Source organism: Aulonocara sp. 'chitande type north' Nkhata Bay, linkage group LG3 (genome assembly GCF_057382095.1).
Source record: "Aulonocara sp. 'chitande type north' Nkhata Bay isolate Kocher_YH1m ecotype deep benthic linkage group LG3, A_spYH_male_GT1.1, whole genome shotgun sequence".
In the NCBI taxonomy this organism is placed as follows: Eukaryota; Metazoa; Chordata; class Actinopteri; order Cichliformes; family Cichlidae; genus Aulonocara; species Aulonocara sp. 'chitande type north' Nkhata Bay.
Window position 1 is genome coordinate 26,343,925 of NC_141346.1, and position 19,041 is coordinate 26,362,965.

The 19,041-nt window shown below is 40.2% G+C and overlaps 2 protein-coding genes and 1 pseudogene across 3 annotated transcripts; 1 reads left to right on the forward strand and 2 right to left on the reverse strand.

Moving 5' to 3' along the window:
• Positions 1–1,796: 1,796 nt before the first annotated feature.
• LOC147334857 (uncharacterized) lies at positions 1,797–5,234 on the forward strand (annotated as a pseudogene). The gene is made up of 2 exons (XR_015128493.1): positions 1,797–2,214; positions 3,846–5,234. The product of XR_015128493.1 is annotated as an uncharacterized LOC147334857 (transcript).
• Positions 5,235–8,834: 3,600 nt separating this feature from the next.
• Positions 8,835–12,781, reverse strand: LOC147334858 (uncharacterized). The gene is made up of 3 exons (XM_086286946.1): positions 12,320–12,781; positions 12,076–12,228; positions 8,835–10,976 (listed from the first exon to the last, which is right to left on the reverse strand). The coding sequence occupies exons 1-3, from the start codon at positions 12,489–12,491 to the stop codon at positions 10,051–10,053; spliced, it is 1,251 nt and encodes a 416-aa protein (XP_086143072.1). The 5' UTR covers positions 12,492–12,781; the 3' UTR covers positions 8,835–10,050.
• Positions 12,782–13,466: 685 nt separating this feature from the next.
• Positions 13,467–14,156, reverse strand: LOC147334859 (tripartite motif-containing protein 16-like protein). Its single transcript, XM_086286981.1, has one exon. The coding sequence runs from the start codon at positions 14,154–14,156 to the stop codon at positions 13,467–13,469; it is 690 nt and encodes a 229-aa protein (XP_086143107.1).
• Positions 14,157–19,041: the final 4,885 nt, after the last annotated feature.

Sequence of the window (19,041 nt, forward strand, 5' to 3'; positions counted from 1 at the left end):
AAAAGTAACGGCGCTTAACATAAATTGTATTGCACCATCAGTATTATGAAAATACATCTTCTGTGGAAATTTACATACCTTGTTGGGAGGAATAAGATCAAAATGTTCCCACACAGGGGAGGACATCCTCCTCTTCTTAGCTGGCTCCATTCTCTCCTGACTTTCTCTCCTCACTCTCATAAACCTCCAAACTGTCTCCAAACTCTCACTAACAACTCTCCATCAAACACCCACATTTTTGAATGAAGTCTGAGGGGTTTATATCGCTGTCATATCTCGCGGCAAAATTCGAACCACTTCATGAACCAGTCACGTGGTACAGCTGGGCAGCGAGGCTTCGGACGTCATCATTTTCAGCTCCTCCCATAAATGAAGCAAGCCTCTATCCGGTTGTTCAGTCTGACATCACTAGCCGTGTCTGGGTCTAAACTCCGCTGCAGGTCCATATATCAAACGATCACTATGGCATTACTGAGAGTTGAAAAACTGTCTAAAGTCTTTCATCTTTAATAAAATGATCAGTGTTCTGCTCTACCAGGTGTAACAATTGAGTTTAACTTCCAGGCATCCATGAAAACGGAATTTATGACATTTAACGGAGTTAGAAGTTAGCATGGAGTTAGCTCGCTAGCTTCTATCTAAATACAATATAGCATGTCCTGACTGCGGGGTTTTGGAAACAAATTAAAACGTACAGCTCTGCTATCACTTCCAGCATAAATGAAGACAGAAAACTAAACAGCAGTGACGTTTGTAGGGTTACTGAAGTTGGGCTAGCTGGTATATAATGATGTGCTACGTGACCGCTAGAGACACAGCTATGTTAGCATAATATAAACAAGCTAACTTTTTTTCCACTGTAAATGTAATCGCATGGCAGGATGCTGTAAAAGGACCAAACTTCAGCCAGGAGAACAACTGAGATAATCCATCCACAATACGAGGTTAGTCATTCATATACTGCTGCATGGGCTGGGCTGTAGCTACATCCTAAGGTTTTAAAAACTGAGCTTAAATAAATGATTAGCGGTAATAAAAGCCGAGGGAGGTCAACAGTGATCGCTGACTGTTTTAGGAGCTTTTTGAGATCAAATAGAAGAAAATGCATAACATTAAACATGTTAACAACACAAAAGCCATATTAAACGCAGACTACTTTAGACCCGGAAGTAGGATTCGTCGCGTCATCACTGAACAACCGGATACGCGCATCGCGGAAACGCCCCCTCCATTACTCGACACAAGCTTCGATGCCTCGATACAGAACGTCTCATCACTAGCTCTAACTTTGGCTCTTCTCCGACACAGGTAGGATGGCCAGTCCCACTGTCTCTTTTCCGTTACCAGCTGTCAAATTATTAATTGTATGTCAAATAACCTAATAAAAGACTCCATAAGAACTAATGTGTTTTCTTTATTACCCTATTTTAAATTCCTAATCCAACAATTAATCACTAACAATACCAACCAGGTAATGGAACCCCTGGTCTCCATTACACATCGGTTAAACACTAGACTCCAGGTACACGACGCCCAGCTGGAAACACTTCAGCTGCCCAAGATTCACAGAATTTACAGAAAATTTTTACATTTTTGTGATTTATATCGTTATTGGGATGATAGTTGTCTTATATCGGTCCCATCAGTCTGAAAGCATGCAGTTATAGTGGCACTGGCAAAGCCTGTAAAAACCCATCGTATTAACATCAAATTTTGGGATGACCTGGGAGAGAATGATAAAAAATTAAAAAATTTTCCTGCTATTCTCCTGTCCACACTTTACTCCAATAGGTGGCAGTAATACACCTGTAAGCTGGTTTGCCAACTACTATCAAGCTCAGAAAAATGAGAAGCAAGGAGGTGGAGGGCAAGTGTGGCTGTTCAAGTGGAGCAGTGTGAATAGACATGGCTGCTGTTTGATGAAGTGGACTGAAGTCGGAAGAGAGACACAAACTAAAGTATCGATCTGTGGATCTGATCCCAATGTCGGCTTCACGTCATCGATGCTTATATCGATCCGTCCAGCCTCAGCGGAAGCAGCAATGAGTTCAGTTCAGTATCTGAGAGAGTTCATCAAGGAGAGACTAACTGCTGTTTGTGAAGAAATCTTCTCAGAGGTTCAAAAAACCATCGTCCAGTATGAGGAGGAGATACACCGTCAGCACAGACTGCTGGATATCAGCCGGAAACCCGACAGAAACTCACACATCACAGGTATGGACATGTTTTTAACTGTTCACATTCTAATTTCCTGAACTGAAGTCAGAGCACTAACACATGAACATGGACAGAAACATCCTTTTTATTTCAGCTATTGCTGCAATTACTGATTTTTCAAGAGATCAGACATGTGAACCTCTGGTCTCTGGACTGCTCACAAAAGGAGCCTGCTAAACAACAATAACGGCTGGTTTTGAGCTAACTTTATGCCAGCTAATGTTAGGCTCGAGTGTCCTAAAACACACTTCCCCTCTAATAAACAGTTTGATTACAAAAAAGAAAACAAAACACTACATTTTTGGAAACATTTGTGGGTGTTTTCTCATTTTTGTCTGTGTTTTTTTTTTTTTTTTTGTAGTACCATACTTTTCAGTTCATAAGGCACATTAAGCTAAACAAAACAGTCAGATAACTCAAACTTCTTGCGTCGTCCACTTCCCTACCATTGATTCATTAATGTTGAATTCTCTGGCAACTGCTCTATTCCCGTGTTGTTGCAGTATATTAATGACTAACCTTGTATTGTGGATGGATTATCTCAGTTGTTCTCCTGACTGAAGTTTGATCTGTTTGCAGCATCCTGCCATGCGATTACATTTGTACCATTAACTTTTATCAAGTGGAAAAAAGTTAGCGTTCATACTCCAGCTTCACTGTGTTTATATTATGCTAACATAGCTGTGTCGCTAGCGATCATGTAGCATATCATTATATACCAGCTAGTCTGACCCTAAAAAAGTCACCGCTGTTTCTGTCTTCATTTCTGTTGGAAGTGATAGCAGAGCTGTACCATTTTAAGTTTTTTCTGAAATCTCTCAGTCAGAACATGCTATATCATGTTTAGGTGGAAACTAGCGAGCTAACTTCTAACTCTGTTAAATTTAATACATTCTGTTTTCATGGATGCCTGGATGTTAAAATTAATTGTTACACCTGTTAACGCAACAACACTGATCATTTTATTAAAGATGAAAGAGTTTAGACAGTTTTTAACTCTCAGTGATGCCGCAGTGTTCGTTTGATTTTGGGACCTGAAGCGGACGGAGCTTTAGACCCAGATTACTCCGCGAGGCTCCTGACTACGGTAGCTGTAATGCTCAGACAATCCATCGAGCGGTGCAGCTTCATAGCTTACCAAAGTCGTACTGAAACATTCTTTGACAGACTTTTGAGCACCATGTACCACATAAGGACTTTCTTTTGCTGCTCTCTCACTGACAGAAGAGATGGTCACATTCCATAAATGTAACTTTCACATGACCTTCAGACAATGTTTCCTGAAGTTTACATTTGTAGAACCATTAGGGAACATTTAGCCATTTTTCTTTTGTTAGCTTCTTTAACATGTCTGTGTTTAAGAGTGTGGTCAGGTTTGCTGCACAAAAATGGTCACCTTGCAGTTTAGTTTGGTGGATTTAGGGTCTTTGCTCGCAGTGAGGAGCTTCAATGTCAATATATTAGTGTGTGGCTGTGAGTATGCACAACTGTTTGCCTGAGCTGCTGTGCGTGTGTTGTGCATGCATGAAACAGACGGGCTAACGATCAGTCAAATGACAGACTCTCTGGTCTGATCACCATTTATCATCACATAACTGACTTTTTCTTGTATTTATTTGTTCCTCAAGACCTCCCACAACAACATGACTGTGAGGAAGAGGAGGGTCTGGATGAGCAGCAGGTCTGTAACCAGGAGAGGAACTCCAGCCCAGACCACGAGGAGCCAGAGCCTCCACAGGTTAAAGATGAACAGGAGGAGCTTTGCAGCAGTCAGGAGAGAGAAGCTTGGAATGAAGCAGGAGACTGATATTTTCATGGACACTCCGACTTATGAGGAAAGTTCCCACAGTGAACAAAAACTAAACAGTAAGCAGCTCCTTTCTCACAGCTCTCCTGAAGCAGAGAGCCGAGATCATGAAGAAAGCCATCACGTGGACTCAGGATTTACTAGCAATACAAAGCTAAAGAAGAGGAGACATCACAATGAGGGAGTGGACAACACCCCTGTGTCAGAAAGTAAAACTGACACAAGGAAACAGTCTGTACAGTGTGACACCTGTGGAAAAACGTTTAACTTTAAATCCAACCTTACTACACATCTGAGAGTTCACACAGGTGAAAAACCATATCCTTGTAGCACCTGTGGGAAACAGTTCAATCAGAAATCATCATTGAATACTCATGTAAGAATTCACACAGGTGAGAAGCCGTATCCGTGTAACACCTGTGGGAAAATATTCAATCAGCTGGCACACTTGAAAACTCACACAAGAATTCACACAGGAGAGAAGCCACATTGTTGGGAAAAGATTCAATGAGAAATCAACATTAAAAACTCACGAGTGCACACTGGTGAAAGGCCATATCCTTGCAGCACTTGTGGTAAAAGATTCAGTCAGAGGATGAACTTAAAGAAACACATGAAAATTCACACTGGTTAAATGTTTAATACTTTGAAAATGTGATACACCCCTGAGTCATAGCAATGTGTTGGTGGTAGAACTCACCCTGACCAGGGCCCTATTTCAGGAAGCCGGTTTAGAAAACTCAGAGTGAAAAACGATACTCAGGGTTGAGTAACCCCGAACTGTCCAACTCGGAATATTCGGTTTCAGAAAGGCTGATAACAAGTAGTTCAATCAACGCGGAGTTGCTTTAACCCCAAGTTAAGCGCGCGCACGAGGATACATAAAGCCCTGATTAGTGGAGCACAGATTAAGCGAGTCACCATGGAGACGGAGGGAAAGAAGGCGCGGTCAATGTATTTTACAGCGCTTGAGGCCGAAATTCTGATGGCAGCATATGCCGATAACATGCAAATCTTGCAGAAAAAAAGTAACACAGCCTCAGCTGCAAAAGAAAGGGAGCATGCATGGCAAAACATAGCCGACAGAGTCAATGCGTGAGTGTTAATTTAAACATTGATCTAGGGATTTCCACCCATTTAACACGTTATTTTATTATATTTTATTTTATATTTTATACATTTTATTTTGTGACGTGATGTGAGCGCAGGTGCAACCCAACAGGCCCCAAACGTTCCTGGCAGCAAGTAAAAATGAAATATAAAAATATAGTCCAAACAGGTAAGGTGCACTTGTATTATGAGCCATAGTGCTTGGTCTGTTTGTCCCATGTAAATCAATTAGAGGCTACATTAATTTTCTTTCTGTAAGCACTTATTGAAATTATCTGAGCACATTACAAGTACATATTTGCTTACTCTGTATGCTCAAATGTGACCCGTTATAGCCAACAGAAAAAAAGCGGAGGCCCGAAAAACAGGTGGGGGTCCTCCACCACCACCACTCACAGAGGCTGGCCACTTGGCTTCCACATTTGTGATAATGTTGGCAGCATCACATATAATCTTCACAGTGCAGAGAACACAAATTAGCATCCATTACTATAATGAAATGATTTGTTAGTTTGAAATGCTACAGGGAACTATGTACCTGTACATTAATGCTGTGGAAAGACTTCCTGTTCACATAGTCTCCTTCATTTACTGAAGGAGCAATGATTGGAATGTGAGTGCCATCTGTACAGCCAATCACGCCTGGGAACCGTGGGAATAAATGTAAAATTTAAGTAGTAGTCCAAATATCACCACATCATGAATTAAGTTTTGTTCATCCTGATACCTGCAATTTTGTGGCATCCCTCTTTGATGAATCTTGTGGGTCTGTGACCGGGGAACACCACAAACGAGTGCAGGAGACGTTTCAGTGCAACTGTAACATCCCTGACTGCCCGACAGACAGTAGCCTTGGAAACGCGCTCAGTAGTAAACCTGCTAGGGGGCAGGTTAGCTTCACGGAGTGTGTCGTCATAGTGACTCACTCAAGATGAATCTAAACTCGCTTTGTGAAACTGAAAACCCAGAGTTTTCGTTAACTCAGGGTATACTTACTCAGAGTTTGCACTAAACCGGCTTCCTGAAATAGGGCCCAGAAGTCGAATCACTGCAACACCTGAGTGAAAAGATGATTCATGTTCAAGACAGTATTTCAAGACGTTGTTTATTTGGTTTCATGCTTTATTCTTATAATTGTATCAGCCAAACTCATCCTACATTTTATAAAGGTTAAAGTTCAGTATGCTCCTGTTCAGTAGGGCCGGTGTCCTGCAAGTTTTAGATATCAACACACCTGAATCACATGATTAGTTTGTTACCAAATCTCTGGAGAACTTCAAGACATGTTGAGGAGGTAATTTAGCCATTTGAATCAGCTGCAGAACATGGCCCTCGAGGCCTGGAGTTGCCCACTCCTGCTCTAATGTGTGAATGCAGCATGAGAGTGTTCTCTTATTCAGCTGAAGTTTTTCTTTGTTTCTGATTTTTACCCACTACAATGCCAGGAGTAGTGCGCAAAAGTAGGACTGACTAACCAGTCAGTGGTGAGAGAGGTCCTTGCAAGCTCAGAATGAAAGGTTTGCTTTGGTTTAAATTTTGTTATGATTAATTTACCTGAATAAATATGCTGGACAAGTGAACCACAAAAAAAAAGTGGAAGCTCACTGATGAAGATTTGAAGAGATTGGAGAGAGTTACAAGCTTTCCTTCTTTGGGAATTCACTTTGACGCTACAGTTAACCTTTGGAGCTGGAGCGTAGTGAAGAGGTGATATCAGTGCGGATGGGACGCTATAAAAAGATGTTTCTACATTGAGTCAAGCTTCTGGAGCACAGATGTTTTCAAACACAACTCTGAAGCGTGGTTCAAAACACCCACGTCACGTGATCACGACTAACAGAGGTTTTGGTGCACTTCACCTCAGTTTCAGTAGGTGGTGTAGCTGCTGCTTATAGACATAGAGAAACAGACAGGTGGGTGAGCTCCATTTACTCATATCAGCAGAGAGAAAGTAGCACATGGTGCTGTCAACTCATAAAATATCTCAGTAAAAACTCTGCTTTCAAGGTGAAAATTAAAAAAAGTTAAAAGAAAAAGTTTTCAGCTCTGACTTTGCCTGGTCTCCATTTTTTCCTACTTTGAATAGAAAACATCATTTTCATCCTTTGCTAGCTTATGTGGTTGCAATTCTACTAGGTTTTAAAAATAGTTATGCAAAACAAAGTGTGCCTGCTCCGATAAGCCTTAAAGCAAGCCTATTCAAATGGCGGCCCGCGGGCCAAATGCGGCCCAGAAGCAACCTGTGAGTGGCCCTGCCTGTGGTCCTGGCAGAAACACAGAGAAATGGTCTGGATATGTCTGTTTGTGACGGATGGGGCTCCATCCATGGCAGGAAAAGTGAGTGGTCAGCGAAATATTTATTTTAATTTGAAAGGGAATTATCAATATGTTTTTTTTGTTATTATTATTATTATTATTATTATTATTATTATTATTTCAAATGTGCAAAAAATAGTTTAGTTATAGCTCCCTTTTTTTTAAATGGACCTTTTGGTTTGCATTTGTGAGAGGTCACCAGATTTACAGGGGAATAGGAATAAAAAAAATACTTGTCTTTCAGTACAGTTGTGTGGGTTTGAAATTGATCATGATCTGCTGCTTACTGGCTTCAAAAAAAATATCTGGCCCAGATAAATTCCTCGGTTTGAAAATCTGGCCCAACTAACTTCATAGTTGAATAGCCATGCCTTAAAGGGTTAACCCTCTGGGGTCCAGGGTGTAGTTGGCTGTTTTTGACTACGGTACTTTTGATTTTCCCTCTACATTTCACCTTTAAAAACAGTTTATCTTCCCTTGTTTGGTATCATTATTTTCAGCACAACCTATGTGAATTTACAGTTTTTTTTTTTCATTTTGACATACTGTATTAACACAATTGATCTTAAATCAGACAAAAAACATAAAATCAGAGTAGAAAAAAGTGATACTTTTTACTGTTACAACCACAAACATGTTTAACGAATCATTTTCATAATTTGAAATGCAAATATAAATCGTAAATATTAAAAATCTATGCATAAGTTTTGCAGACAACAAAGTTATATGCAGCTATTTACCCAAAAATGCAGCCAAGGCTTTTTTGAATTAACTATTTTCAGACTATTTATTTGTTCTGCATTAAATAAGATTCCACACAAATTATTTGTGTCTCTCTTAAGAGAGAGAGAGAAAGTGTCCTGTTCTTTGTCGTTAGCTTGGCTCTGTCCCTAGTTCTCCTCTCTTCCAGGTTTAAAGCCACCGTTCACTTCGATGCCTGTTTCAGTGATGTGTCGACAGGACAGGAAATCATGAAAAAGGATTTGTGTTTTCAACCTTTGGAGCTCAGATTGAAAAACAAACCAGTTATTAAAAACAGCCTGGTGTCTACACTATCAGCCAGTTTCACTTCCTTAATGAAGCCAACAAGATATTAGTGTGTGCTGAGTGTTTTTCTGATGCACAGCAATCCTTTCCTGGAGTTATTTCCAGCCGTTTGTCATCCCTCTGCGCTTTAGTGTTTTTTGTTGTCATGTCTGTGTTTGTCCACCAGGTGTCTCCCTCAGCTCTGTGTGACAGTTGTCTTTCAGTCTCACTTTAATGTTTTCTGCAGGTTCAGTTGTGTTTAATCATTTTCTTGCATATGAAATCAAGTCAGACACACAGAGCTCGTGAACTTACTGCCAACAAACTAAAATCAGTGCAAAAGCACCAAGGAGGAAAACTGCTTCATTTATTCTCTCAGATTAGCTTCACATTGTCAGATCCTGGAATGAACACAAGCCTTTTTCCTTTTTTAAAAATAACCTGAGTTTGTTCACATTAAATACAATGAACTCCTCATTAATTATAATAATGAAAAGTAAACTTCCTGCAGTGTTTGCTGAGTCACAAACAGCAGACAAACAGATCAATGCAGATGAAATGACACATTCTTCACAAATGCACAAAGTGAGAAAAAAATCTTTGTGATCAATAAAGAACTACTGACTTCTCCGTGAAGTAGAAGAGAAACAACATAAAATTATTATTCAAAGAAATGAAGCTCTTGTTTTTTTATTCTACGAGTGCACTGACGTGACACTGTGATATTTTCAGTATACAGTTACATCCACACAAGACATTAGAGCTGCTGTTCTAACCTTCATTTGAATCCAAACGATTAATAGCACCAGCATCTCTCCCTTACCCAGTATCTACATGTCCATAAAGTGTGTTCTCGCCCTCATAGGGAGGCCGCAAAGAGACTAAAGCAGCCAGAAGTTGAACCTGGATTTTTTTAAATCCATAGTCAGATGATTGTCCATTGCGCCACAGGGAAGTGTTCTAGACAGACAGGTTTGAGCTGATTATGCACTCGTTCTGATAACATGTCACCCTACAACAAATAAACACTGCTAGTAGCAGCTACAACAGGCAGAAGACATTTGCTGTTGGATTTCTTGTGCCACAGACTTTGTAATTCACAATAAGTGACTTATTAAAACATTTTCCTCCTGAAAGTGAAACTCTGTCAAAAGAAGTTTGAAGGTAATCTTTATTTAGTTTATTCTGCATTTAGCAGACACAGCTGGATTTTTTTATATTAAAAAACAACAACAACAACAGCAAAGTCCAAGTACCATGCCTGAAAATCATTACACTGTGTGACTGTGAGACAATATATTCAAGTATATATAAAAACTAAAACCAGATGTTTGTCTGAGACTTAAAAACCTGAATGAACACACTCAGCTTTGGTTACTCTTGCTTTGATTAAAAAAGAAAAAGACAAGGCTTCAGTAGAACAATAACAGAACTCGATCCCTGGATAATAAACAAAGAACAAGTCTACACAACAGGAGCAGACTCCTGCAAAAGGCTGCTCCTCTGTGTCGGCTCTACCACCAGCACACTGCTATAACTCGCAGCTGTCCCCATATTCTCTAAGCATGAAACAGTTAATCAGTGTGAATTCTCCTGTGCCGTATTAACTGCATATTCCAGATGAAACTTTCCCCACAGATGCTACAACAATGGTGCTTCTCGCCTGTGTGAACTCTCGCGTGAGATTTTAGAGCTGATTTTTTACTGAATTCTTTTCCACAGGTGCTACAAGGATACGACTTCTCATCTGTGTGAATTCTCACGTGAGCTTTCAATGCTGATAGGTCAATAAACTTTTCCCCACAGCTGTTACACGAGTACGGACACTCGCCAGTGTGAATTCTCATGTGATCCTTTAACTGTATCTTCCGAATGAATCTCTTCTCACAGGTACCACAAAAATATGGCTTCTCACCTGTGTGAATTCTCCTGTGCCGTATTAACTGCATATTCCAGATGAAACTTTCCCCACAGATGCTACAACAATGGTGCTTCTCGCCTGTGTGAACTCTCGCGTGAGATTTTAGAGCTGATTTTTTACTGAATTCTTTTCCACAGGTGCTACAAGGATACGACTTCTCACCTGTGTGAATTCTCATGTGATTTTTCAAGCGTGTCAGCTGACTGAATTTTTTGCCACATTTGCTACAAGGAAACCGTTTCTCTCCTGTGTGGACTGTCAAATGTGCAGCCAGTAAGCATTTATACTGAAACGTTTTCCCACAAGTGTCACACTGTAGAGACTTTTCCCTTGCTTCAGTCTGACTCTCTGAAGCAGCAGTGTTGTCTGCTAAAGCATCAGCCTCCTGCTTCAGTCCAAGCTGCTCTCCCTCCTGACTGCTGCAGAGCTCCTCCTGTTCCTCTTTAATCTGTGGAGGCTCTGGGTCCTCCTGGTCCAGACTGGAGTTCCTCTCCTGGTTACAGACCTGCTGCTCATCCAGACCCTCCTCTTCCTCACCCAGACCCTCCTCTTCCTCACCAACATGCTGCTGTTGGAGGTCTGAAGAGACAAATGCAGAAAAACAAGCTGTTGAGAAAACATTTGATCTGACCCCTCAGTAGTGATCAGATTTGATGAGGATTTAGCTGTTCCAATTCCATTCTCAAATCACTTAACGATTCAAATTTTTAATGGTTCTCTTATTGTTATTAGGTTCTCACTGGCTCCACTTTGAGAGTCCCGACTATCTCCAAGCAGCATATCAAAGGCATTACATACATGCAAATTAATTGCATGTGTGTGCATGTCGAAGGCATTTCATAACCGTTCTTTAAAGTAATGCAGTATGCTACTATGGGAGGGGTGTGGTCTCTGCCCCGCTGCAGTGGAAGGGTGGTGCAGTGAACTCTTGAGGCGGTGTCAGGGCAGCAGAGGGGACAGGTGTGTGTGCTGACTAATGACTCTCTCCATATATATAGTAACAGGTGAGACTGACAGGAGTGTGTGCAGTGCAGGAGCTGCGGAGGGAGCTGACTCCTGGCTCGAGAGTGCCTTGAACCAAAAACGCGAACTGCTAAACCAAGCAAAATAAAAGAAAACAACACGTCAAACACTGTGTGTGTCAGGTCATTGTTACAGTTATTTCCACCTGGAAGGAGTTATTCGTTACACTGTTCATTACATTACTTTTGGATTTATATAAACTTACAGGCTACAGCCCCACACACCAACACAAATCCCTATCCTCATGCAGGACACACGTGATCTTTCTCTTAGTATTTAGGTTAATTTCAAGTACAGTCAAGGATCAAAGCCAAATAATATATTTCATATAGATATCTGCAATCTAAACTATGGCATAAAAAATTATTTTGTCCTCTTGGAAGACTTTCTGATTTTAATCAAAGGACAGTTTTGTGCTGTTGAAAAGAGAACAAGATGTTTTGATGGTGTAGATTTTATTTAATAATAATAATACTTCAGTGTCCAACCTAACAAGCCTCTGTTCACTCTGAAAGTGTTTTTTCTCTTTATAATATTTATTATTGTACATTAATGAGACAAAAGTACTTCTTATCCAATTAATCCATTATTTGATAGAATAATCAATAGCTGCAGGCCTAATTCATTTTTATTACTACCATCACAGTTTACATACCTATTCTGTGTGACATTATATCAGGTTCACAGATGGTCTCCAGCAGTCCAAGCTGCTCTCCCTCCTGACTGCTGCAGAGTTCCTCCTGTTCCTCGTAAATCTGTGGAGGCTCTGGGTCCTCCTCTTCCTTACAGTTGTGTTGTTGTAGGGGGTCTTGAGGAACAAAGATTCAGATTTATCACCAATCAACCAAACACTGAAGAATCTGAGCTTGAACAGCACAGAGTTAGAAACATGTCCATACCTATGATGTGTGAGTTTCTGTCGGGTTTCCGGCTGATATCCAGCAGTCTGTGCTGACGGTTGATCTCCTCCTCATACTGGACGATGGTTTTTTGAACCTCTGAGAAGATTTCCTCACAAACAGCAGTTAGTCTCTCCTTGATGAACTCTCTCAGATACTGAGCTGAACTCATTGCTGCTTCAACTCAGGCTGAGCGGATCGATACAAGCATCAATAGAAGCGATACAGACGTTGGTATCAGATCCACACTGACGTGACGGGATCAATACTTTAGTTTGTGTCTCTCTTCCGACTTCAGTCCGCTTCGTTAAAAAGCAGCCATGTCTGCACACACCGCTCCACTCAAACAGCCACACTTGCCCCTCCACTTCCTTCCTTCTCCTTCTTCTGAGCTTGATGGCAGTTGGCAAACCAGCTTACAGGTGTATTGCTGCCACCTACTGGAGTGAAACGTGGACAGGGAAAAAATGACAGACGTCTGTGTCGGGCTCGTTTTGATGACCTTCGTGTTGACGTTCGGCCGTACCACGTGACTGATTCAGTAAACGCTTTGTGCGTTTGGTGTGTGGCTCTCTCTACAAAGGAGATTTAGGGCCACGTTGAGAAAAAAAACCCTCTGGCATTTCTTAAATTTGTGACTTTATTGCACGTTTGTTTTCAGTCTTTTTGAACTTCGTTTTTTGCGATGGAAGCGAGATGGGACAGCCCACCCACTCCGACCCCGAATGAGTTTGCACATACTAATACCTTTGTGCACTCTTTTGTAGGAGGGCTGGATTTCCCTGAGGCACACTCTGAAAATCAGGGTTCAAGATAAACCTATTTGTTTTACTTCAATCCAACTTTATTTATAGAGCACTTTAAAAACAACATGTTTGACCAAAGTACTTTCCAGTGAAAAACAGTGATAAAAGTTAGAAAACCAATCATTACACAGAAAAAGAAAATACAATAACAATAAAATAAATAAATAAAAAATAGTAAAAATGAATAAAATAAAATATACAATAAATAAAATGAACAAACTAAAGAAGATTAAAAGTGACCAAAAACTGAATGGTACTACTAATCAAATGCCTTGGAAAAAAGTTTTTCAAGTGATTTAACAATCTCAAGTGTTGGGGCCAGCCTAACATGGAGGGGCAAGTTATTCCTTAATTTTGGGGCCACAACAGCAAAAGCTCAGTCCACCCAGTGTTTCAGTCTCAACTTGAATGAACTCAGCAGTGACTCCATAACACACAAGACCAAGTCCAGCATAGAGCGGCTGAGTGAATGTGGTCTGGACTCTGTGGAGGAGAGTCATGGTTTCAGAGACGCTGTAGAAAGACAGAATACCTGCTCTGTGATCCAGGTACACTCCTACTCTGGAGGACCGAGGACCTGAGAGGACAGTTTGGACTTTGTTGTAGTAAAATATATAACTGTCTGTGTCACAACGTAATGCCCAAGATTTCTCATTTAGTCCAAATCCACAGTGATATAAACCTCCTGTTCTGCTGAAATTCTTGTATGCGACCGCTACATAAACTGCTCCTCCTCTGCACTCCACCTCCCAGTAACAACGTCCAGTCAGACTCTCTTTGCTCAGCACTTGTTCATATTCAGTGAATCTCTCTGGATGACAAGAGTAAAACTGTCCGCCTTCTTTTAATGTTGCTTTTCGGTTCCCTTCAGATAGTACGAGCTCTTTATGTGCTGTGTTTGGATTCAGTGTAATTTTATGCAAATATCTTAAGAATCCAGCTCTGGTCTCTGGCTCTGCTGCTGAGTGTAAAACATCATTCTTCCTTTCTGCTGCAGCTTTGACTGTTTCATGGCATTTATGTTTATCCATTATGCAGACCTAACAGATACTCTGTTGATCAGTAAAAAAAGAAAATCTTCATCACCTTATCATGACGAGAGCCCGAGTTCTCCTGGAATTCAGAGATCCATAGTGAGATGTTCTTTGTTGTCCTCTTTGCAGCAGTAAATATGCTGGTTTCTCTTTCTCCACAGAAAATCAAAGTGTGTTTCAGCTTCAGATTCTGAGTTTTTCCTCTCTGTTCTTTGAAGTTTTGAGATTACACCAGACATTCAGCTGGTAAATATGTCAGAGCAAAGGAAACAGAAAATTTGCTGTCAGTGGTCAGCTGTTGAACAAAAAAAAAAAATCAAGCCAGATGTTACAAGCATTTTTTTAAGCATGCAAAGAAAAAAAACTCCACAGGAGATGAAACATTAATATGGAGAATAGTTCACTGAAAGAAACTTTCAATACACCAAGAAAACTAAAAAAGACAAAACAGACAAAAAGGAGGAGATCAAGCTGTAGAGACACAGACCAGAGCACAACCGAAAGTGAACTTCCTTACATCAAGGGCTCTCAGTTTTATAGAGTGGTTCACTCACCCACTCTTTATGTCAAATCCCCCTCATGATCTCATCAGAAAAACAGGGACTTTCGTGCCCTCTGACTACCACCATTACTCTGAGCCATAAGACTTGATTATCTCACTCCCTTGCAAAAACATCTCCCATTAACAGAGCACAGTCCATCTTCCATTATGTTCAGAGTGAAAATGTGGGAATAAAAAGCTTTAATGAAGTCCCATAAATAAAACAAACAGACATTATATATTGATCACTCATGCTCAGAACAGTCTATATGTTGTGAGATGCGATCCTTCTCAAAGACGTGACGCATGAAATGAGAACAACAATAAATTGTCATCTAGTGCTGATCTATGTGATTTTCCAGTGTTGGATCAAGTTTACTGAGAGTTCAAACTGAAGGGGACTTTACAGTGCTTTCATTGGTATATCATCAGTAATAAACACAATGGTTTTACGCTCCACACATCATATTTCAAAATGGAAAGGGTTAAAGGTCAGAATGGTTATATTGATGAAATACAGAGAGCTGGAGAGAACGGAGTGACTATCAGTCTGGTTTCCTGTGAAGAAAAACAGGAAAACAGATCACAAAGTTTTTATAGGTTTCATTCAGAATTAATAAGCCAAGACTGTAAAAGAAGAAAAAATCTGTGTAAAAGTGAAATAATTTTTCATAGTAGTTATCTTTTCTTCTGTACACATTTCTCAACTACTGCATTGCACTTGCACTGGTGAAAAAGTTCAAGGGTGACCATTACACCGACAGGCTTCATTTGGCTTGGGTTTCATCTGGAGAAGCTTTCTTTACCTTCTGTGGTAAATATTAATACTTTAGCTCAGTATCATTTTATATACAGACGACTATTATTGGAGTATCTTGTGTCTGCTGCATCCAGATAAATCAGGAATATTTAACAGACTCGTTTTGAAATACTAGTGATTTACGTGACTTAAGCTTTACAGTTCAGTAAATATAAATTTTATTTCTGGCTATGTTACCACCAGTTTTTGGACTCAGGTGGCCTGACAAGGACCAGTATTTATTAGCCACAGACAGGTGCCGCGAGAGCTGAGGCTCGGGTGTGAAATTTATGGTTTTCAGGGTTTTTATAGTTGTTGTTTTTAACGTGTTTATCATTAACTCTGTTTCCCTGGGTCTTTTCCCGTGTGTTATGAATAAATCTTCAATTTTCTGGTAGCGGTACTGGTTTTATTTTGTTGTATTGATCCGTGAAAATATTGTCGGACATAAACTGGTCTGGGACCGCTGAGTTAAATTAATTCTGCACCCAGTATGTTTACCATTATGTGCATGCTGTAGTACATAGAACGGTTTAGTAAATATTTGCAGACAGTCTTTGTGCAACCGTGTTCATTACATTGCAGCGTAATATGTTTGTATTGAGGATTTAGCAGAACATTGAGCACATAACTGTGTGCCTTTTATTCCATCAATATCCTTAGATCTGAATTATTTATTAGTTATCTGAAATGTGCATTATGAGCTTTCACCAAATGAAGCACTCTAAACACTGCGCTGGAAAAGTCCCTTACTTCACTCACTGAAAAAGGATGAAGATATAAGCAATGATGACTCAGGAAATGAAGGAAGCCCCTGATTTTCTACAAAAATAAGCTAACTCAATCAGAACATTAAAGTTTTTTTTTTCAATAAACAGCTTGTAAAACACAGAATGCCATTAAGTGCTTATATTTAGTCTTGATGTATACTTAGTGGCACTTTAAGCACAGTCATGCAGCTCTACATCGGCACAAAGTCTCACTCTGTTTTATCCTGCTGGCTTTTTAGAAATCTGCTTAAATGAATGCTGTGATGATGATAATAATAATAATCCAGCTCAGACTAATCAATATTAAACTTTGTTTTATTCAATGCATTTCTTCTGTAACTGAAAAATAAAAACAGATAAAACATAATAGCATGTCTTCAGTCTGAAAAACTTGAGTCAAAGGAAAAGAACGTCCTCAAATTCATCCAGGCTGCTGGAATTTGTAAATTTCCCCCTCAGGGTAACTCTCCTCCTCATATCTGGTTGTCAAGTCTTTGCCTCGGTGTCATGCTATTTCTTTTCATATTGTTCAAGACCTTTGGATTCTGGAGTTAATTTTCTATTGATTTCATACTTTAAAAATAAATAAATAAATATATATATATATATATATATATATATATATATATATACATATATACACACACATACATATTGTAGCGAACCCCCCCGAATGAAGGATGACACTTTACTGATGACGTTTTGAAGGTTTAATGGCAGTAAACCATCAATTTCACCATAAGAGCTGGGGATGTATACATAGAAACAGCGTGTAAGCAAAAATAATCCACACTCTTACAATCGTAAACCTTATAACACTTCCCCTGCCAGTGGCGGACTCCCTCAGACATCGGTGCATTGGTGGTTCTTTGTGTCTGGGGATGGGCGTCCAGGTACACACCGGCTCACTCCTTGGCGGCCGCTTATCGGGGCCTGGAGCCTGGGGCTCGGTCACTCAGGCACGGCTGGCTGCCGGCGGAGCTCACGGGCGCGTCACTGCAACTCCCCCTGGCTTCTGCTCCGCGGCTGCTGAGTGAGCCCTCATCTGGGACTCTCCTCAGCTCTTTCTGGGACAGTGGCGCGGCTGCCCCTCTGTTGGTCTTCCTTGGTCTCTTGTGTTCTGGGGGCCTCTGGATGTCTGGAGTTTTGATCTCCTCCATACCTGCTTCATGCCCTGGAGGACGGGGCTGTGGCCCCCCCACACCCTCTAGCAGATCATTACATGAAGGAACCTTTTTAAAAAAACAAAAACAAGCGCGTCCATGCTCACAGGTGTACACACGGGTGATCACACCCACAAACTACACCCTTTTTGGCTCCTACCTCAAAGCACACTGTGTTCTGTTGATCTTATGTGCTGCACAATAATGTGTAATATTTAGTATTTACTGTCATATTCCCATATATCATTGTGATGTTGTTTATTCTATTACTCTTGTTCTCTTCTGCTTGTTCTCTTTTTTCTTTCTCAGCAGGTGACCCAGGTGATTGATATATGCATTTTTTTTTCTCTGCCCGTCCTGTTGGTTTTTGTCTTTTGCCCTTCTCCCCCGTCCCTCTTCTCAGCTGTTTCTCTTTCCCTCTTTCTTTCTCCCCTTCTTTCCCCCAGTCAAGTCTGTCCCGTATTCAGCAAGTGAAAATAAAATAAACAATAAAAGGTGAATCAAATGGACCATTATGGCAAGGCTGGGATGGTCAATTTGGTAAAGTAAATCCGTTGGGCATCTTTCTTTGCCTTTAGACAACAATTCTGATGGCAAAAGAGCCAAACGGGACAGGCAAAAAAAAAAAAAAAATTCCTAAATTGCAAAATAAAATTATGTTCATCCACACATACATAACCAAAGAGGGGCAAATTACAAATTACTACTACCAGACCTCATAAATAGTCACATAGTCGACTCTTTCTACAGAGGTTATCTTAACATCTTTGCACATCTGTAATTTCAACCATTGGTATCCCAAAAGCACCAAAGGAGTTGAGGACTCTGTTGTAAGGGTTTCAGCAGAGGCAGTAAGCGTCATTACTTAAAAATGACATAAGGATGAAACTCAGTGGGAAGCCGAGATGACAGCGAGAAGCATGTTTATGCAAAGTTTCTAGTCTGTCCCATGGACTGATATATAAGGAGACTCAACATTTTGTTCTATATAACAGAGGGCATAAGAAAATGATACACCCAATAATTTTCTCTTGTTACTATACTGGATGTTTTATGTGTCATTAGGCCAATTATAAATAAAGGATATGCATTGACAGAATATGTTGCAGCTCTAAAACCATGTGTCCACTTTATTTCACCTTTTTCTGAATATCTTCAGCTCATGAAATGGCTGTTATGAGTTTCCATCACTAGTGGATGATCTTCCAGTACTTGATGGATTGGTTTAAAAGTTCAGTTTGAATTTATGATCACTTTGATGATCTACTGACTTTCCCCCTATAGTCTGAGTAAATTTTCAACAACTACCAGATAGATTGCCATGGATAAGTGACAAGAGTGCCTATCAAAATCTGTGACCAATTAGCCTCAGCATTACTCTTTGCTTGTGATAAATGTGCTGGTGGCACATAGAAAAAATGACAACCGTGGTATTAGTTATAACTACATGACTTAACATCATCATTGATGTTAACGTTTAGCTTGTGTAGCTGGTCTAAAGTTCCTGACAGAGCTACACTTTTTTATTAAAATATTCTTGGCCGAGCACAATTAGGAAATACGGAATGAATGAATGCTCTTCTAAACTCTGAAAAACTCTTGTTTTTTT